The sequence below is a fragment of the Trichosurus vulpecula genome, chromosome 9 (genome assembly GCF_011100635.1).
Source record: "Trichosurus vulpecula isolate mTriVul1 chromosome 9, mTriVul1.pri, whole genome shotgun sequence".
Taxonomy (NCBI): Eukaryota; Metazoa; Chordata; class Mammalia; order Diprotodontia; family Phalangeridae; genus Trichosurus; species Trichosurus vulpecula.
Window position 1 is genome coordinate 4,452,046 of NC_050581.1, and position 21,470 is coordinate 4,473,515.

General features: G+C 42.4%; 1 protein-coding gene across 1 annotated transcript in view; it reads right to left on the reverse strand.

Moving 5' to 3' along the window:
• Positions 1-10,018: 10,018 nt before the first annotated feature.
• Positions 10,019-21,470, reverse strand: part of PRKCB (protein kinase C beta) — a 646,949-nt gene continuing 635,497 nt past the window's right edge. Inside the window, 1 exon segment of the mRNA XM_036739147.1 lies at positions 10,019-11,740. Coding sequence (XP_036595042.1) covers positions 11,588-11,740 — 153 coding nt within the window. The 3' untranslated portion in view covers positions 10,019-11,587.

Genomic DNA, 21,470 nt, shown 5'->3' on the forward strand with positions numbered 1-21,470 from the left:
AACAAGCTGACCTCTGTAGAATTTCTCTATCTTATACCAGCAGAACTATCATGTACTGATTTCCCAGAGTTACCATATACAATCTAGAGGTCAAGCTTTAGACATCAACTCCCAAGGCTATCTTGTTACAGATGTAGCAGACCAACTTAGAAGTGCCTCCCCCCACCCCAGGTTTTCCAGTAGTGAATGACACCTGTGCCCAAGGTACAGAAACTGACCACCATAGAGCTGACCACTCCCTAATCCCATCCTGGACCACATAATTAGCATAGTTGGCACACCATTCACTCTACTTTTTCTTTATAAGCTTTAGATTCACCCCCCATTAGGATACAAATTTCCTGAGGAGCTCTGTCCACTTTGCTAGCACTATAATAAACTTTTGCCACTTGACTGGAAGACTGCTTGAGTCTGTGAATTCTTTGCAGATGACTCTGCCCTGTATCTTGATAGTTTTGGGTCCCTGCGCTCCTAACCACATCATCATGATCTGATTTGGGGTTTTCTTGGCAAAGATACTGAAGTGGTTTGCCATTTCCCTCTCCAGCTCATTCTACAGATGAGGAAACCGAGGCTAACAGGGTTAAGCGGCTTGCCCTGGGTCACACAGCTAGTAAGCGTCTGAGGTCAGATATGAACTCACAAAGATGAGTCTTTCTGAGTCCAGGCCCAGCATTCTGTTCACTTGCACCGCCTAGCTGCCCAGCCTGGCACATGTCAAACACTTAATAGATACTTCACGTAATTTCTCTGTCTGTATGTCTACTTATCAGCGGACCTCCCTTCCCGCCCTTCCGGACGGCAAACCAAGCAATCATAGACCGTCGCTTGTCGTCTTCACGTATCGGATCCTCTCGGCGCATTGCCTCGATTGTACCTGAGCAGGGGTTGTTGAATTGAAGCGCTTCTTAAACACCAAGGACTGGATCCTCTCTGCTCTTTACTTCTGGTTTGCAGAGATTCTGGATGTTTGAAGGTTCCGGAGTTTTCTCTGAGTAACCTCGGGCTTGACTGTGTCTGCTGTGATTTCCTCGTGCTGTGATAAAGCAGGTTTACTTCTTCAGCGGCAAACTGAACGTGGGGGCACTGAGAGGGACGCTGGGATACAGAATGAACTGAAGCTTAACGCAGGACTTGTCCCCTAACATGGGCATTTAGTAAGCGCTAAATAATAAGGCAGTGATTGGCAAGGACAGGGTCTTAGTACCTAGGAATGCAGTAAAGCTGATACAGTGAAGGGATTGGTGGTAATGGGTGGGGAGGAGGACAAAGATGACTGGCAAGCAGCTATATTAAAAAAAAACTGTCTTAGTGGGAAAAGTTGCATGGGACCATCATTCCGCTGACATCTGCCACTCTCCATCGTGATGTATTCTCCTTGATTCTGATCTGATGTCCGAAGCCCTAGGCCGCTGCTATAAGCTTTTGTGCTTTCTGTCTCCTGGAAGAGGTCTTGCATTTGGTTCCCCCATGAACTCTGACTTATCTCAGTGCTGTCTGTTGTTTACTCTCTTAGATCAGGACTCTGACCTTGCTCTCTTTTCCCCATGAAGGTTCTTTCATTAGAGGTTGTTAATTGTCCCCTAATCACCAGCATGAGTCTAGTCTAGCTCTCATCCTCTCCCCACAGGGCCATAATTGAACATTCAGGGATGAAATCTAAGGAGGGGAAAACACTGAACACTTGGGTTGTGACAGGGGTGTGTGTGTGTGTGTATGTGTGTGTGTGAGAGAGAGAGAGACAGACAGACAGACAGACAGACGAGAGAGACAGACAGACGAGAGAGAGAGAGAGAGAGAGAGAGAGAGAGACTCCTATTAGGGGCCTGATGTGGGGTTTCAGGTGGTGGCTGGGAGATTCATCTGTGCCAGAGAAGACAGTGGTCTCAGCAGGCTCCCTGAAGCATCCTCACCACTCAGGCTGCACAGACGGCTCAGAAGATAGTGGGTGGAGTAGGCTTCTTCAGCCGTGAAATTAAGAGAAGAGAAATAGTTCCATTCCTCATTCAGCCAATGGGGCTCTGGCTCCGCTCCCCCAGTGAGAACTCTAATCTGTTAAAGCCCATCCGTCCATCCCCCTCTTCCCTTTTGTCCCCTAACACTTCCATTGCAGTCCCAGGAAATCTCTGGGTTTTGTGATGATGCTTCCCCAAGGCAAAATGATGTAATGCTAGTTTTCTGCAGTCAGAGCGGATCAGTCTGAACCCCTTTTGATGGTGCTAAATGGAGAGTGACAGGGGATGTGATATAAGCCTCTGGCCTCAGACACACCCAGGTTCTCCTCCAGCATCTCTGCTCTCCTGAGGCCCTCCTGTCTGAAGGACACTGGTGACATTCCTTTCACTTTACATTTTAGCTTCACAAGTTCAGCACTTAAGGGACTGCTTCCTGCTTCCTGGATACTCTGTCTTCAAACAAGATACCCTGTCCACCCAGTAAAGTAGGAGGTTGCATCTTGGAAGTCAAAGGTCAGAGATGGTTCTGAATATCTTTGTTGTTCAGTCATGTCCAACTCTTTGGGACCTCATTTGGGGTTTCCTTAGTAAAGATACTGGAGTGGTTTACCATTTCCTTCTCCAGCTCATTAAAAGTTGAGGAAACTGAGGTAAACAGGGTTAAGTGACTTGTCCAGGGTCACACAGCTAGTAAATGTCTGAGGCCAGATTTGAGCTCACAAAGATGAGTCTTCCTGACTGCAGGCCCAGCACTCTATCCGCTTCTCCACCTAGTTGCCCTTTTGAATCGCAGCTCCAATATTTCTTGATTGTGTGACTGTGATTAAGTCACTTCATATCTTGAGACTGAATTTTCTCATCTGTAAAATGGTGACCATAATATTTATTCTACCTACTCTTCAGGGTTCTAAAGAAAGTATTTTGTACACGTTAAAGCACTATAGAAGTGGGACTGTGGTAAGTATTATTATGTTGGTTACATCTTCCTATGTCTAATACTTAAGGTATTGAGAGAGGGAGAAGCATCCACTCACTGCTCATTTTTTAAAACAGATAGAAAAAATAGATCTCTTTAATAAAGCAGTTAAAATATTTGGCATTACTAAATTCACAATGGAGTAGGATTTCAAAGAAATAACCAGATATAATTTGATAGCTTGCTCAATAATCCTTAACTATTAGCAGCTACCATTTTACCTAACTCGTTTTATCTTCTAGTGTTAGCAAAAAGCTCTCTTCCAACTTGACCAGTGATCTCACATACCCCAACACACCGCTTTGTTCTTTAATTCCCAATTGCCTTTGCTGTCCTTCAGAAGCAGAAGATGCTTCATCTTTTGGGACCCAGTTTTCACCTCTCTTCTTCCTTGGCTTCCTCTTCTCCTCACCTCAATCTGAATCATCTAGAATTCACAACTCGGTAGGGCACACAACTATGCCTTAGTACTCGGGTGAGACTATTCAAGGTATGGGCTAATTTGCCAAATTGATAAACAATAGTCAATTGAGCTTACTTTTTCAGTTTTTATTTTGTTTTCATTTTAAAATACAATTTATTGATATATTTTGCTTTTACTTCACTTTGATTTCCCACAATATTTCTTCCCAACTGATCCCACAGAGCCATCCCTTATATGAAAGATTTTTTAAAGAAATATCCAAATTAATTACAAAGGACATATGAAGAAATATACTATCTTCATCCAGAGAAATAACTCATAAGTAGATGTATAGAATGACTTACATTTATGTATATATATACATATATACATATTTGTGTTTAATGGTGGCCATCTATAAGGAGAGAGGGAAGAAAAAAAAGAAATTTACAGGATAACTTTATAATATATTTAAAAGGAACAGCAAGTTGTACATAATAAATTTGCAGTTTCATGTGCAATCATCTTTTTAAAATATACTATGTTGTGGAAATGCTTGTTTTATTCCATAAACTAAAAATAAAATAAAGAAATAAAGAAAAAAGAGGAAGAAGAGAAAAAATTTAGCAAAATCATTTAATACAGCGGAAAAAATATTATATGTAATAATCCACACTTGTGGGCTCCCATGTCTTCAAAGGAGCAGTGAGAACTGTCATCTCATGTCTTTTCTTTGGGGCCAAATTTATTCCCTATAATTGTAAAACATTCATATTTGATTGTTTTGTGGCTTACTTACCTTTTAAAACAACATTAACCACCTAAGGATGAAGACACGTCATGGATATTGTTTGTCTTCATTTGGTCTATCTGCTAACCCTGCCTTCCATCTTCAGTCAGTCTACTTTTCATATAACTAATGTAGACATTCAGACATACACTAGGCTCCACCCGCAAAGCCCACAGATGCATACATAGATCCTTCTTAAGTACTTCATTACTGACATAACAGTCATTTCCTTCATGTTTCGGAGGATCTTGCTTGATATCTAACCTTAAAAGAAAGTCCTTGAGAAGATATGTGTATACACACATTTGTATATGAATGATCCACTGATAAGTGCACGTTGTTGTGATATGGAAGTATGCTAAAGCAGTATAGAGTTTGATAGGTCATGCCAAGCTGGATGGGCTTGGAGTACAGGCAGAGAAATATGCCTTGGGTCTGTCATCAGAGAACCAGCTCCTAAATGCAAAGAGGTTCTTTACCAGGATGGAGAAGTCATCTTTGTTGATCACAGTGACTCATGAAGACTATCTACTAAGTTATGTAGGGCTAGGACTTGTAAATGTGAAGGGGGAGTTGCACCTTCACTAATGAAATCATGAATCTTTTGAAACATGGACACACACTAGTGCTGTGTGAGATAGCTGGCTGAACATCTGGACCTGAAGAGGGTCGATTAATGGATTGCTGCACATTTGGAGGGAGGTCTCTGGTGGATACAACAGGACCCTTTTCTTTACCTTGCTTCTGTGCAACGTGTTAATTAATGATTGAGATGCAGACACACATGGCATGTTTATCAAATCTGAGTGTGATACAGAGTTGGCAGCAACAGCTAATACATTGAATGAGATGATTAGAATCTGGAAAAATTTAGACAGACAAATGATGAGTGAATCGAATAAGATAAAACTGAATAGGGATAATTATAACACCTGGGACCACTGCAGAGGGACAAGATGGGAGGAAGAGGTGGCTGGGCAACAGTTTGTGTGAGAAACATCTTGGCGGGGGTGGGATGGGCAAGTCCAATAGGAATAAAAAATGAGATGTAGCAGCCAAAAGAATTAATGCTGTCTTAGGGTGCCTTAACAGAAGCACAGCATTCTGAACGAGGAAGCTGGTCATTCCATTGATCAGACCAAATCTAGAACATCGTATCTGGTTCTGGGAACTCTACAGATAAACCGTAATCTGGGCATATTCTGAGGAGAGTCACCAGGGGTGGGGAGAGGACTTTAATCCATGTCAGACCTGTTAAAGGTGATGAACAAGGAAGCTGGTAATTCCATTGACCAGACCAAATCTAGAGCAGTGTATCTGGTTGTGGGAACTCTACTGATAAACCATAATCTGGGCATATTCTGAGGAGAGTCACCGGGGGTGGTGAGAGGACTTTAATCCATGTCAGACCTGTTAAAGGTGATGAACAAGGAAGCTGGTAGTTCCATTGACCAGATCAAATCTAGAGCAGTGTATCTGGTTCTGGGAACTCTACTGATAAACCATAATCTGGGCATATTCTGAGGAGAGTCACCGGGGGTGGGGAGAGGACTTTAATCCACGTCAAACCTGTTAAAGCTGAATCAAGAGAAGACACATGGTCTCCATTGTCATTTCATCTCGAGTTCATATCATGTCAAGTTAACCCAGGCAATAAGTGGCAGAATGGGGATTTGAACTCAAGTCTTTGATTCTGAAGCCAGTGCCCTCTCCATTAGACCAAGCTGCCTCCAACTAGAATGTTAAAGCTGGGATTGACCTTAAAACACAAAATATTAGAACACAGAGGGATCTTAGCACAAGGAATATAGAGTTCTAGAGCTGGAAGGGGTCTCAGAGGCCATTTAGTTCTATCCCCTAATTTAAAAAGGCAAAGGCAGCTAGGTATTGCAGTGGATAGAGTGCTAGGCTTGGGGTCAGGAAGACTCACCTTCCGGAGTTCAAATCCAGCCTCAAACACTAGCTGTGTGACCCTGGTTCCCTCAGTTTTCTCGTCTATAAGATAAGCTGGTAAATCATTTCAGTGTCTTTGCCAAGAAAACCCCAAGTGGAAGCATGAAGAGTCAGACATCACTAAAATGACTCAACAACAATGATTAATGAGGAATGAGGACATTGAGGTCAGTTTCCTGTCACTGGGAAGGTGTTAACATACCTATAAATCCAGGTTCTAAGGATCATATATTTAGAACTGTAAAGAACCTTTGAGATGAAGACAGAGAGACCAGGGACGAAATGGTGGCTAAGGGCATGGAGGTCAGAAAGGGCAGAGATAGGCTCACTAAGGATAAATAAAGCTAGAGTAGCCTTGGTTGCCTTTTTGACAGGATTATTTGAGTGGTAGGTTAAGATAAATCCACGGGTGTGGTATACCTAAATTTGGACCGGGTATTTGCCAGTGGTCGTAGAGGCGACAGAGAGATGTAGAGTAGATGTAGCACTGGTTAGACAGGGACCCAAAGCATAATGATCAATGGATTAATGTCAATTTGTGGGGAGGTTTCTTGTGGAGTATCACAAGGTTCAACCTTTAGGGCAGTTCATTTCACCATTTTCATCAATGTTATGAGTGAAGACACTGATGACACACTTATCACATGTGTACGTAACAGAAAGTTAACAAGCATAGCTATTACATAGGATAGCAGAATTGTGATATAAAAAACTTCTGACAAGCTGGAATGAATAGGTAGGATCTAATAAGAAGCAATTTAATAGGGATAAATGTAAAGTGTTTCACCTAAGCATACATACACACACACACCCCAAACCCAACTGAATCACTACAGGACTGGAAATGTGTGACTATGGAATATAGCTCATGTGAAATGAGATCTGGGGTCCTGAGTAAATTGAATATGAATCCTCACTACAGTAGGGCAGCCAAAAGAGTTGATGCAATCTTAGGCTGCATTAACAGAAACACAGAATCCAAAACAAGGGAACTGATAGATGTTAGTTGACTGACTAACCGACAGTTTCCTTGGACTTTGCCTGCTTGGACACTACGTCCAGTCCTAGAAGACATACTCCTGACAACATGGAATACCTAGAGGCAATGATGATTAGAATAGTGATGGGGATGGAGAGGGCTCTGGGCTGGAGCAAGGAAACCCAGGTTCAATTCCAGCTTCAGACACTTAGCTGTGTGACTCTGGGCAAGTCACTTACCCTCTGCCTTGGTTTCCTTAACTGTAAAATGGGGATCATTACTTCATAGGGCTGCAGTGAGGGTCAAGTGAGATAATGTTTTTAACATCTGCAGCACTGTGCCTGGCACATAGTAGGCACTTAATAGTTGCTATTCTCTTCCCTTCTCCCTTGCTTTTTGGAGAACAGTCAGACTTCTGATGTCGAAAAGAGAAGACTTAGGCAGTCCATGATCACTATCTTCTTTAAATAAATTCCTCAGTTCTCAAGAAATGACACACAGAGTCTTAGATTTCTATAAATTATAGCTTTATTTATTTTCATACATGCAGCAAGTGGAACTGAGGTTATATATCCATCTATGATGCAGTCTTTAGAATTCCTTTAGTCAAACACATTAGAGTTAAGATAATGTATCAAAATTATCAATACTTGCAGATGAAAAGAAAGTCACAGTACACACAAAATGGAAAAGTGGATCATAGCATCTTTGCATTCCCCATGAAACATGATCAGAAACAATGCTATGTGGAATCCAAGAGTCCCTTAAGAGCCCTGCCTCTTGGGGGAACAGGGAGGACAACCACCATTTTTGGGTGGGCCAGGGTCTTCCTTTTCTCCTCTTCTTTTTATGTTCATTTTAGAAAAAGTAAACCACAAAGACCAGCCAGCTTGGCACAGCATGGCCCAGCACACTGAATCTAACATAACCCCCTCCTTTGGTGGGGCCAGTAGTGAATAGTGCTTATGTTTTCTGAAACTTGTGTGAAGAAGCAGGACCCCAGGCAGGAAAGAAGACTGGCTGGATTTAGCCAGCTCTAGGGTTTTCAAACTCTACAATTCTTCCTGCAATCTTTACTGACTGGTCCCCAAGGTCTGGGGCAGGAATAGGCCCTTATATAGCTTTCTACCTCTATCATCAACTTTGGTCTGGTTTGGCCTAGATATTCCCCTCTTTTTCCCTTAGCTCAATTGGAGACAGAGTTTGGTTGTTGAATTCTTTAAAAGAGCTTCACTAGTACTTAGGGAAAGAAAGTAAAAGTACAACAAATTTACGGATCTGTCAAGCCAAAAGCCCAAGAATCACAGGCGAAGAAACCCTAGGTTAGCCAAACTGGCCAGCATTAACTGTCCAGGCTAACCAGTTCTGAGAGGGATGAGTAGAAGATCTTTCCTTTCCTTTCCGGGGATTGTTTCCTCACATGCTTTGGGGCAATCTTGCTGGCCTGTTTGAAATAAATGCTTCAGACCTAGAATCTGTTCATCATGTTGGTCTTGAGGCCTTGGGTTACCTCTACTCAGGGGGAGGGCAAGGGGGACTTGAAGAAACTCCCTAAGAGCATTCTCATCTCATCCCTCAGAGAGTTCCAGACCTCTATAAAAGACCCCATCAATAGAGTAAAGCTGTTAGGTGGACCTGGTTTGACTCTTCTGAATCACATGAGAAATTGGACCCTGGTAATTGATCAAAGGTGTTCCATCTTTCAGGTGTATAATTTGCATTGGCTTTTCTTTGTGCATGTTATTTCTTCCCTGCCTCCTCCCCCATCTCAGTAGAACGTAAGTTCCTCGAGGGCAGGGGCCATTTTGTTTTTGTCTTTGTGTACTCCCCAGCCTTACACAGTTCCTGGCACACAGCAAGCACTTAATAAATATTTTATTGCATTGAATCTGATTGAGACCAATCAAGAGTTCAGTCTTCAGCAGCACCGGGGAACTTAGATTTCAGTTAGGGCAACATCGTCTTCCCTTTCTTAGGTCTCAGTTTCCTCCATTGTGAAAGGAGATGGCTGAACTCGATCGCTCTTCCCAGCTCTGGCATCCTGTATTCAATGTTCTAAGGTCCCTCCCAATGCTCACCACCTGTGTCCTTGTTCTAAAGCCCCTTCCAGCTCTGACCCTCTGTGTTCAGGAGGCAAATTTCTAAGACTGTAAGTTGTAGATGCTGACATTGATGGGTGAAGGGAGTTCCTTTAATCAACTTAGCTTGGACTAAAAGTCAGCTGAGCCCTATAGCTTCAAAGTGCATTTTGTGTAGAGTTTGGCTTTTGCCAATGTGATAGTAGCAAGGGGTCAGTAAAAATAGGCTGTGAGGATGACATCAGGCATGAGCCAAAAGGACAAATAACTGGGAAAAGTTTGGTTTTTCTGGGTATTGACAGGTTTTATTTCTCCCTATCTATCACCTCAGAGGAAGGAGAAACATCTAAACCAACTTAGGCCTTCTCAGGCCTCTATATATCTTTATGATGATCTGCCCCATTAAGACAAACTGTTTAATGCATCTCTCACTGTGTTGTAGAGAAAATTAGTCCCAAGGTTATGTGGCTAGGTGCCCTTTATTCTACTCACTTCATTTTGACACATTCTGTGGATTTTTATTTTGTTACCTGTATGTGTGTTGAAATATTTTTGCCATGTGAAAAGTGGCTGTGGCTGGCAGAGGGACATGGGGGAAAATAGAGTCACCAGGATTGTTATAGCTTGCTCCCTTAATACGTCATTTCAAAAGAAGATATATCCAGTGGGAAAACATTGGCATTCGTAAAAATGACAAAAATCTGTTTTTTAATAGCCTACAAGAAGAATATACACATTTTGTGCCCCCACCTTCCATTCTTCTGGTCTTGATGGGTACAAATTTTAATGGGCAACTCTGCCATGTCTTTGAGAAGATGACCCTAAATCTGGGGGGTGTGTGTGTGTGTGTGTGTAGTTGGAAGTATAAACATCTCATTCCAGGTCTTAAGTCATGGGAGTTGTACTGCGCATGAGGCGAGTGAGTGGTGGGGGTGGGGAGGACCGTGAGTCATCTTTGGAGAACATCACAGTTCATTCAGTCTGACAGCAATGATCTTTGCTACTGCCTACTAGCCTTGGCAAGAGCAGAGACCTCTTGCATGGTACATCCAGGCTGGGATTACCACGTCTTCACAAACAGAATCAAAGGAAAAAACAATATAGAAAAAAAAGAAATTAATAGCAGTAGGGCTGAATTTTGAACAGGGCTGGAAGACTGTTGAGCAATGTATGGAGGCTAGGTAGGCCCTTGCTGGAAGCCCCCACCCTGCTTACTATCATTTTTATATGCTACATAAGAGTCCTTTTAGGACTCATTGGAGAAAGGTGGAGATGGGCCAAAAGGAAAAGCATTCATCAGATTTGTCAGAAAAAACATAAGATCCTAGAATATAAGATTCAGAGAAGAAATGTTAGAACAGAGAGTGTCAGAGCCACAAGGCCTCTTATAGCTTACCTAGTCCAAACCGATCCTTTGACAAAGGAGTGGAATGAGGCATGGAGAAGACGAACTTGCCGATGACCTTTAGAGACCACTACTTTACTGTTCCCTGCTGAGTTTCATGGTCAAATATATCTTTGGAGAGAGGAAGACAGATGTATACCCTTTATAGAGTAAGGAAACCCTCACAGAGAGGTGTGTGGGCTCAGCTCTGTGGTTTGGGCTGTGCCCCTCCCCCTTGCCTTCCTTCCTGGGGTGACTGCAAAAAGAGAAAAGTACCCTTTGAACAGAAATGTCCTATTTAGCCAATGGGCAGATAGAGACACCCCGGAGCCATTCCGGCTCTAGGAAGCTGGCCTTCTCTTTTGCTTGTTTAGTGCTGTGTAGACATTTTTGCCTGAGTCATTAATAAACATGAAAAACAGTGAATGAATGGCCAAGTGGATACATTTCCTATGAGTGAAGGAGGAAGACATTAGCTTCATCAAGCCTGTTATACTATATACAATGCGCTTAAAAATAGAAATGGGTAAAGCGTACATCTTCAATACATTAATCAGATTTAATCATCTCAACTTCTTGAACAAAAGGTTCCTCTAAGAGATACTAAGTTCACAGTAACAGCAAAGCTTACTCACAACTCTTAAATATACCGACCATGCTTAGCATTCGAAGGGGGAAAAAGAAAACCACTGTGGAATAACTGTAAAAACTTTACCAGAATGTCAGCTTCTGATTTTAAAAATTACAAAGATGGAAGCATTTTGGGACCAGACACAGGAGTTGGAATATTTTTTTTTTGCTCATTCAATGCATAACTAAGGTTGGATTAGAGGTTGGAAAAGTTAGACCTCTTGCTATTAGGTTAATGCATTTTACTCCAAATGAAACATTTTCAAATGTAGAAAACAAACTGGCAAGATACACGTACAAAGAGAGGCCCCAGAAAACAATCTCTCCACATGGTGAATGGTGGCATCTGCACCTCACATCCCAGAAGACTAGAATTCCTATTTACAACTGGGTCTAAAGTCGCTGACTTTAGGCATGACCACAGGGTTATACATCTCATCTACACATTAATAACAAATTCTGGGTTAGTGTAGGAGAATCCAGCAAACTCATTTTGGTCCAAGTTCATGATGAAGAGTTTATCAGTGGGAGTGAGTTCCACAGGCTGTCTGGTGAACTCTTTATCGAAGTTGGACGTATCACGCTTGTCCCTCTGTTAAACGGAAAGCAGACACATTAACACAGAATGAGAAGGGAAAGAAACAAAGACAGAGAAATGCCCCATCACTGAGATCCTGACACCTTCTTGGATACAATGGCAGGAGGTATCAGTGCTTTTGTAAGTGGTAACGGACACAGCAGCATAATACTGGAACTTCCATTCTACATTCAGGGTTCACTTCAATACAAGACACCCAAGCAAACTTGATAGGAAGTTTGCAAATTAACAAACAAAGGAAGAACGAACCACAAACACAAACTGTTCTCTAACAGATGCCCTAATATGATGGAGTCTTCTTGCATTATGAAAGGTTACGATGTGATTTTTTTTTGTATTTTCATATAGTTGTCCACACACAGAGACAGACAGACAGACAGACACACACACACACACCCCTCTCTGTGTTCTGTCCTTCCAGTGGAATTATTTTAAAACTTTTTTTTTGTAACATGTTAAACAGTCTCTGCAAATAATCATGGGTTAGCATGTTAGCATTCCCCAGTGGGGAAAAATGTTTGCTTACTGCCCCGAGTGCCCAGGGAGGAGTTCTTCATGCTCCTGTGTTCAGCCATTCAGGAGGCTGAGAAACAACATGGACATCATTCATCAGAGGATCCTTCCCAGCTTTAGCGCCATAGTTTTCCTTTATACTGAAGCTTGCCCAAGTGACCACATGGGAAACCAAGTGATGCCTGAGCTGAGCTGCAGCTGGCAACTATAGAGAGGGCACAAAGCAGGAGATTTCCTCCAAGGGCATTCAAGACTAGATAATAGCACTCACTTTAGTAGTGACAAAAGCCCCAAATGGAAATAAGCTCCAGATGTGTGACCTTTCCCAAATAAGGCTGTCTCCAAAATTGGCGCTTAAACAAAATCAATCGCTGAGCTGATGGTATTATTTTAATTAGGTTGATAGTCTCCTCAGAGTCGTTAAAATTCAGTCAGTTAACAAAGAGCTATAGTTTGCTCCCCCCTGAGTTGTACCAGAGAGTATCTCAGTGGGAGCTGAAGCTCCTGGAACCTGCGTGGAGCTTTGGACTCTCCCCAAGCTCTTCCATGGCTAATATCTATTCTCCTTCTCAGGACAATCCTGTGAGGATGGTAGATCATTTATTACCAGCCTCATTTGACAGAGGAGGAAGCTGAGGATGAGGAGAGAAATGAAGTGACTTGCATAAAGTCACCCGGTGGAGTTAGAGAACTGAGACCAGATTTCAAGAACGATATTGACTCTCACATCCAGGCTTGCCCTAGACTCCAAAGATCTAATTATGGCCTGGTCACTCAAATCCTCCGGCTAGGGGCCAGTATGGTGGTGGAGCAATAGCGGTAGATCGCCTAGGGTCGGGAAGCTGAGTTTTACTGCCACTCTTGAGAAGAGTCTCGGGACTAGTGTATGGTCAGTGATGTGAGGTGTTCGTTCTCAGAATTGTTTAGAATGGAGGGATAGGGCCATTCCATTTCTTGGCAGAAGTTTGGCCTTGCGGATTGCCTAACTTGATGGCAGCTGAGAATAACAATTTTTCTGGTGAGTATAGCCTTCTGTTCTTTTCAAACTTTTCACGTCCATTGTTCATGTGGTCTTTCTCCTGCTCACCTTTCACCTCCCCTCCCATATCACAAGCTGGGTGAACTTCCGAGGCTCAAGAACTGCGTTGTGAGATCAGATGAGCCCAGTAGCTGTGAAGCATATGGACTGGGAAAGACGATCGTCTACAGTCACAGGGTGGGAGGGGTTAGAGAAGGCTGTGCAGGGAGATGCCTGGTGTTACATCGTGGAAACGTGGCTGTGGGTGGGCACTGCCAAGCAGTTTACTGTTCCACTAGCCCATTCCATCCCATGTGATACCACACTGCACACCTGGGGCTTGGACAGGGCTGGGAGACCCTCCCTTCCCGGGTGCTGTGTAGTTGGCATGAGACACCAATTCCCAACTATTCTATGCAGCCTTGTCCTGCAAGATCCTGAATGACTGAGCTAGAACCAAGGCTGAATCTGTAGGGAGATATGTTTTAACTTAGTATAAGAAATAACTTCCTTCCTTCCTTCCTTCTTGCCCTCCCCCTCCCTCCCTCCTTTCCTGCTTCCTTCCCTCCCTCATTTCCTTCCTTCCTTCCCTTCTTTCCTGTTTACTTCCCTCCTGTTTCCTTCCATCCCTCCCTCCTCTCTACCTCATTTCCTTCCTTTCTTCCTTTCCTTCTTTCTTCCCTCCCTCCCTCATTTCCTTCCTTCCTTCCCTTCCCTTTCCTTCCTTCCTTTCCTGCTTCCTTCCTTCCCTCCATCATTTCCTTCCTTCCTTCCTTCCTTCCTTCTTGCCCTCCCCCTCCCTCCCTCCCCTCCTTTTCTTCCTTCCTTTCTTTCCTTCTTTCTTCTTTCCCTCCCTCATTTCCTTCTTTCCTACTTCCTTCCTTCCTTCCTTCCCTTCTGTCCTGCTTCCTTCCCTCTCTCATTCCTTTTCTTCCTTCCTTTCCTTCTTTCCTGCTTCCTTCCTTCTTTTCCTTCTTTCCTTCCTCCTTCCTTCCTTTCCTTCTTCCTTCCTGCTTCCTTCCTGCCTTTACTCCCTCATTTCCTTCCTTCCTCCTTCCTTTCCTTCCTTCCTTTCCTTCTTTCCTGCTTCCTTCCTTCCCTCCTTCCCTTCCCTTCTTTCCTGCTTCCTTCCTTCCCTTCCTGCTTCCTTCTTTCCTTTCTTTCTTTCCTCCTTCCTTCCTTCCTTTCCTTTCCTTCTTTCCTGCTTTCTTCCTTCCTGCTTCCTTCCCTCCCTCCCTCCCTCATTTCCTTCCTCCTTCCTTCCTTTCCTTCTTTCCTGCTTTCCTTCCTTCCTCCTTCCTTTCTTTCCTCCCTCCCTCCTTCATTCTCTCTCTTTCTCTCTCTCTCTTTCTTTATTTCTCTCTTTCTTTCTTTCTTTCTTTCTTTCTTTCTTTCTTTCTTTCTTTCTTTCTTTCTTTCTTTCTTTCTTTCTGACAATCAGGGTCAATTGACTTGCCCAGGGTCACACAGTTAGTAAGTGTCTGAGAGCAGATATGAACTCAGGGCCTCCTGATACCAGGGCTCTATCCACTACTCCACCTAGCTGCCCCATAACTTTCAAATCATTAGGGTTGTCTAATGATAATTGGCTATCTCTCAGGGTAGTGAAGCAGAAACTGGGTGACCACTTGGGTTGTTTTAGTGGGGAATTCATGGTACAGTTAGAGGTTGGGCTATTTGGTAACCCATAAGTTACTTTCTAATTCTGTGACAAAGGATTCTATATGAATGGCACCGAGATATTCAGGAGGACCCACTTCAAATTATTCCATATGACATGGTGTTATATTGTGAGCCCTTAACCTTGGCCCAGATAATAATGATACATTTCAAAAGCAGGGGGTCTAGGTTAGGATTTTCCTAGAGTATAAATTCTGGCTTTTTTAGTAGCTTAGGTTGGTCATCTTATTGGTACCCAGGTCTTTGATGCATGTTCCTGATAGGACACAGTTCTAGTGGGAGCAGCCCAGAATAAGCCCTTTTAACCAGAGGAACCACAGAAGAGTTTGGACTATGAAAAGGTCTCCTCTATGGTTTTTTAATGGTCGATGAACTCATCCAATCTATTTTTGGCCCTCCATTCATTAACTTTCCATTCTTAAAAAAAATCATTAAATGTCTAAAAGTTGGAAGGAATCTTACAAATAATCCTGCCCATTCTGAAGAGGAGGAAATTATGACCCTAATATGCTAAGCGATTTATTTAAGGTCACACAGTCTAGACTACTGACTTCTAACCCAATGTTCTTTCTATTATCTCATGATGCTCTCTTCCACTTCCCTGCTCCATCCATCAAACTGTTTTCTTAGAAAGCCATGTAATATGGAAGAAAGAACATTGGTTTAGGGATCAGAAGATATACTCTTGAGCCTTCTGTATGATCTTGGGGAAGGCACTGGTACTCTCTGGTTCTCTATTGTAACATGAAGGGATTGGATTGACCTAAAGGTCAGCTTTCACCTTCCAGATTCAAGGATGTGGTCCTGTGAGGGGGATGTCTCCATCATTGATTGTTCCTGCCCTTCTAGCTGTCCCATCCCAATAGCGCTTTAATGATCAGGGTTCTGGCTCATTTCATAGGATCAGGATTTCCAGTTATGCAAAGCAAAATCTGCCAGTTTTTCATCATTTTCTCTTTTTTCTAAAATAAAAGAAAGTAAACATATTTCTTCCTGGAGAAATTTGAGAAGCTGTTCTTAGGAGACACTAAGGGACACTGACGTCATAAGATAAATGAATTGCTTAATCTTTTGGAACTTCAGCTTCTGTATTCATAGGAGACACTTAAAAAAAGATCCAGTAATAAGCCTAGCACTGCATATGTAGATGTATGAAGTATGGGTAATAAATGAAGACCACTGGATATCCTAGTACAAAGAGACAAATTTGACTTTACAGCTATCACCGAAACTTGATAAGATGTGACCAGAGACTGGAACCAGAGACTCCCACAAGGTGCCAAATGGATAGAAAGGAGATGGTAGCAGAACAGCCTAGGAAAATAAGAAGGTATGTTCTTGTAAGGGCTATCCACAGTCCTGAGTGGGTGAACCATAGTAGGAAGCCTTTGGGAAGAAGCGATAGAGAACAAAATAGAAACCTGGATAATAATATTCTACTTGGTCTCAGAGGGCACAATGAGGAATAATGCATGGAAACTGCAAAAGGAAAATTTAGGCTTAGTGTAAGGAAAAACTTCCTAATAATTCTGGCCATTCCAAGGTAGAATAAGTGGCTTTGAGAAGTGGCGGATCCCCCCACCCCAGGAGAGGTTAAGGAGAGGTGGGATAACCAGTTGTTGGGTACATTCTGTTGGAGATTCTTTTTCTGCATGGGTTGGACTGGAAGGCTATTGAGCTTCCTTCCCATTCCCAAAATCTGTGATTCTATAAATGAGGAAATATAAGAGTTGGGAAGCATTGCAAACCTGACACAGAGAAATTACATGATATTGGGCAGGGAGGGTCTGCTACAATTATCGGAATGTTTGCTAGACCAAGCAGAGCTTTCCATGATTTCTTCAATGTGCCTAGTGATGATTTCATCTTGCAAGAGGTAGAGGAATAGATCAGGGAAACTTCTATTCTGAGTTTGACTCTCACAACAAGGAGGAAATGGTTGTCAGTTTAGAAAATATGGAATTCTGTCTCAGAATTTATGCTAGAGGAGAGGAGAGCCAGGCATAGTTAGATATAGATCCACGATTTTGAAAGTATATTTCAAAGGATTTTGAAGAAGGTTCCTATGGGGGAAGTTCATCTAGGAGCCGGGGGAAGCTCTTGAGGGTGAAGTTTTGAAGACATCATTCTGAAGAGAAAGAAGAGGAAGAGCTGTCTAAGGTGGATTCATCAAGCAGTAAAAAAAGAAAAAATAAGACACGCAGAAGGTAGGAGCAAAGGCAGGTAACAGAGGATGAATGCCAAATGTGATGTGGTCCTGTAAGAATTCTGACAGGTGTGCTAAAGCTCAGAATGAGCTGAAGCTGCTGAGGAAAGTTAAAAACAACAAAAGGGCTATTTCAGCTGTGTTTGGGGAAAGACTAGGATCAACGAAGGTATAGGACTGCTGTTTGGGGTGAGTGATGAAAGATGTCAGAATGGAGAGCTGCTTGATCTTTATTTCTATTCCACACGCCTCCCCCCCCCCCCCAGGAGAATGATCTTTGACCTGAAAAGGACAAAACGAAAATGGTTAATTAGGGAACTGGTGTCCAAGATAAATTGGAAGATTTGGGGGAATGAGAAGAGCAGCGCTGCAGATTCAGAGAAGGGCAATATTTTTCTTAAATAAGGGGAAATAGATTGATACCTGAACATGATAGGCCAGGGAAATTGACTGTATGCCTAGAAAAATCCTAGAGCAGGCTATTTAAAAAAGGATGACTAGCGAACATTTAGGAAAAGCAGCCTGCAGCGTGGCTTCATCAGGAATAGGTCGTGTTAAACTAACCTGATTTCTTTTTTTGACATACCTGCTGGACTCTGTCGAATAGAGCACTGCTGTAGATCAAGTTTACCTAGATTTTAACAGAGAATTTAACAAAACCTCATGTCATTCTTGTGAAAAAAGTGGAAATAGGTGATCTGGATGATAACACAGAGGGGTAAATTTGTAACCTGTTGAACAAGCAGACCCAGACTCAGTGGTTTAATGTCAGCTTGGAAGGAGGTCTCCACTGTGGACCCAAAGAATCGGGGGTTTAATGTCAGCTTGGAAGGAGGTCTCCAGTGTAGACCCAAAGAGTCAGGGGTTTAATGTCAGCTTGGAAGGAGGTCTCCAGTGTAAACCCAAAGAGTCAGGGGTTTAATGTCAGCTTGGAAGGAGGTCTCCAGTGTAGTGAATCAGAAATCTGTGATTGACTGTGAGCTTTTTGACATTTTAAAAAAAAATCAATGACTTGGTTAAGGGTGTAGATTACACACGCTTATCAAAGTTTTAGATGTGTGTCATCTAAAAGCTGGGAGGGGTAGATAACATCATGGATGACAGAGACAGGATCTATAAAGCTATGGACTATGGATCACATTGGAACAAAGCTAACATGATTCTATTTAATAAGGACAAAAATGTAAATGTTGACACTTGAGGGTCATTATTAACTTCACAAGTATTAGATGTGGGAGATCTGGCTATTTCCGAAAGAAGATATGGAAGTCTTAGGGGCTTGTGAGCTCATTATGAATCACCAGCCTAATAAACAACCAAGAAAGCTAATGCACTTTTAGTCTTTAGGACTGGTATAGTGTTAGGAATGCTAGCCCTGCTGTTTCTTCCCTGGCCAAATTACACCTAGCATATTGTGTTCAATTCTGGAACTGATAACTGGGGAGAATCCAGAGAAGGGCATGAGGGTGGCAAAATGCCTTGAGATTACATATGTTAAAGGACATTGAAGGAATTAGGAATATTCAGACTGAAAAATTAAAGGCAGGATATTTGCTTTCAAGTGTCTATGGGGTTTGTCACATGGATGAGGGATTAGACTTTTTCTGCTTGGCCTCAGAGAGCAGAACTGAGAACAGTGTGTAGAAGCTGCAAACAGGTAAATCTAAATTTAGGAAGAACTTCACAATTATGCTTACCCCAAAGTAGAAAGGACTAACCTCAAGCCACAGTGGATTCCACGTCATGGGATGTCTTCAAAAAGTGGCTGCGTGACCGCTGGTTAAGAATGTCATGATGAGGGTCCTGATTCAGGTACAACTTAAACTAGATAGCTTCTGAGGTCCCTTTGAATTCTGAGATTCCCATTTCTTTTTGCATGTGTTTATGGATATTAATGTGAAAGGAAGATATTTGCCTGGTACGAATCCTTAATCTTCTGCTAAAGTCATACTTCCTTTGATGCCTCATTGGCACGAAGGCGACCCTGGGCTCTTTAAACCGCATTCAATAGAGTTCAGTAGGTATTCGCAATTCCTCCTCAAAATATAACTTTATGCCCTGAGGAGTATTTGGAAAGGGCACAATTCAGTCAATTCTCCAGGACCTTAGAGAGTCTTTCAGCTTTAGTTAGGGTTTAGATTATGTACCGGTCATCCAGGGAATAGCCTAGCTCAGTTGGAAAGGGCTCATTACCAGGAGTTTGGCTTACATGTATGAAACCTGGATCCCTGAAAAAAAAATTCCTGCTAAGATTCCCTGTTTTTTTTTTCCTCTTAAAATTCATTAGCCCTCTGATGACAGTACTACTAGCAAGACCAGGAAGAGATTGAGTGATAGGATGTGCTGAAGAAGAAAGGGAACAACTATAGAGAAGAATTCAGCCTACATTCCTAAGGGTGGAATAGTTGAGGCACAGGTTAAACTTGGGAGGGAACAGGGTGAATCTGAAAAATGATGTCTAAAGAAATATTTTTTCTCCCAATGCTGTCCACAAAATAGTCTAACATCTAACATTCATGAGGGTCAAATTGGTTCTTTTGTTACAAGTTTCATATGAATCATCTTTGCCAGAAAAAATGCCTGGGTTACCAGATGGCCACTCTAAAATCAGAACTGTCAAAGGAACTAATGATTCAGAGTCTAATCAGAAAGAACAGCCAGGTGAAGATTCTAGGAGCTCCACCAGCCTGTCAGCCAGTAGACATGGCCTAGGGCTAAATCTGAAATTCTGTTTTGTGTGTTTTGGACTGGAAGTCAGGAGATCAAGGTAGTCTTGATAGTCTTACTGACCAGCAAATCACCTCTTATTTCTGAACCTCATTTCTGGACTAGATGACTTCTGGGATCTTTTCTAGATCCAACATTCTGTGTTCAAAAATCCAATCTGGAACAGACATTTCACATTTTGTGAGTCTAAATGAACCCTAAGGACTAAGGTCTCTGGCCCTTTCTAAATGGGGAAGAAGCGATATCTGTTATAGAGGACTGCCTTCCCTTCTCACAAAGGAAAAGCCACTAACTCTTTCTGATTTTGGAGAAGTTACTTCTCTTTGGGTCTCAGTTTATCTGTAAGATAATTTTTGGGGTCTTATTGGTTCCTCATTTTTCTTCTAGTTCTAATATCCTACTACTCTCAACTATAACTATTTGTCACTGCCTGGACCATAGTCAGTGACAGCAGAGAAGGAAATCCCATGTTATAGAGTGAAGGGAAGAGAAAGGGCAAAAGAATAGAGTTCAGGGTTATAGGGGATGAGCAGAACTCTGGAACAATCTTTCCCCTTAAGGAGAAGAAATCTTACCTCGGTGCTGCTGGTCAGGTTTTCTAAATGCCCTTGACGATCTTTTGGAAGTTCTGGATCTCGATAGTATATAAGCTCCTTGAAGGCAGGAACTATTTCATTTTTCCTTATATCCTTGGTGCCAAAACAATATCTGACCCATAAAGTAGGTGCAAATATATGCTTAGTTGATTGATTGATTCTAAGGGATGCCAGGAATATATGGAGACCCAAGCCAAAGGCCGCTGGGGCTGGCGGGGAAGTCATTTGGGAGTGTTAGCTTATGTTGTGTATCCCTGGTGAACAATCATTCTTCTTCAATAACTTCTAGGTCCCTTCATTCATCAAAGCAAAAAATGCATTTATTTTATTAATTGGGGAAGTAGCACAAAGGGACTGCACCCACAGGAACTCTTTCAAACCTCATGGGAATATTCCCAGTCCAAATATTCCCAGTGAAGGTTTTTCTATCCTTTCTTCCTCATTCTTCCTAATGGGAATGGTTTTCTTGGATCCACTTTTGCCTAATGATTCAAAGCTTCTGAAGAGAATAGTGAAAAGAACATCAGGTTCTTTTTACTGGCCCAGAGAGGAGAACTGGGTTCAAATTGTGACTCTTCCCCTAGTTATGGGACCGTAGACAAGTCACCATCTCTGTTTGCCTCTACTTCATCTATAAAATGAGAGGAATGGGGTCAACATTTTGCAGGGATCACTTTCATCTCAAAAATTCCACTCTTTCCATATGTTATAGTAGCCTGCTCTCTGCACATACTCCCTGCCCTGGGGTGCATTTGGATGGGGCATAGCTCAGCAACATCTGCAGATCCCTGGTTCAGCTAGAGATTGGGGGCTGGAGCCTGATCAACCATGGGCCAGAGGCAAGGAGGGATTTGAATCCTAGTCCTTACCCTATAACTAATTTGGTGACCCTGGCCAAGTCACTTTCCCCACTGGTTCTCAATTTCCTCATCCTCAAAATGAAAGGGCAGGACTAATTGATCCTCAATATCCTTTCTAGTCCTA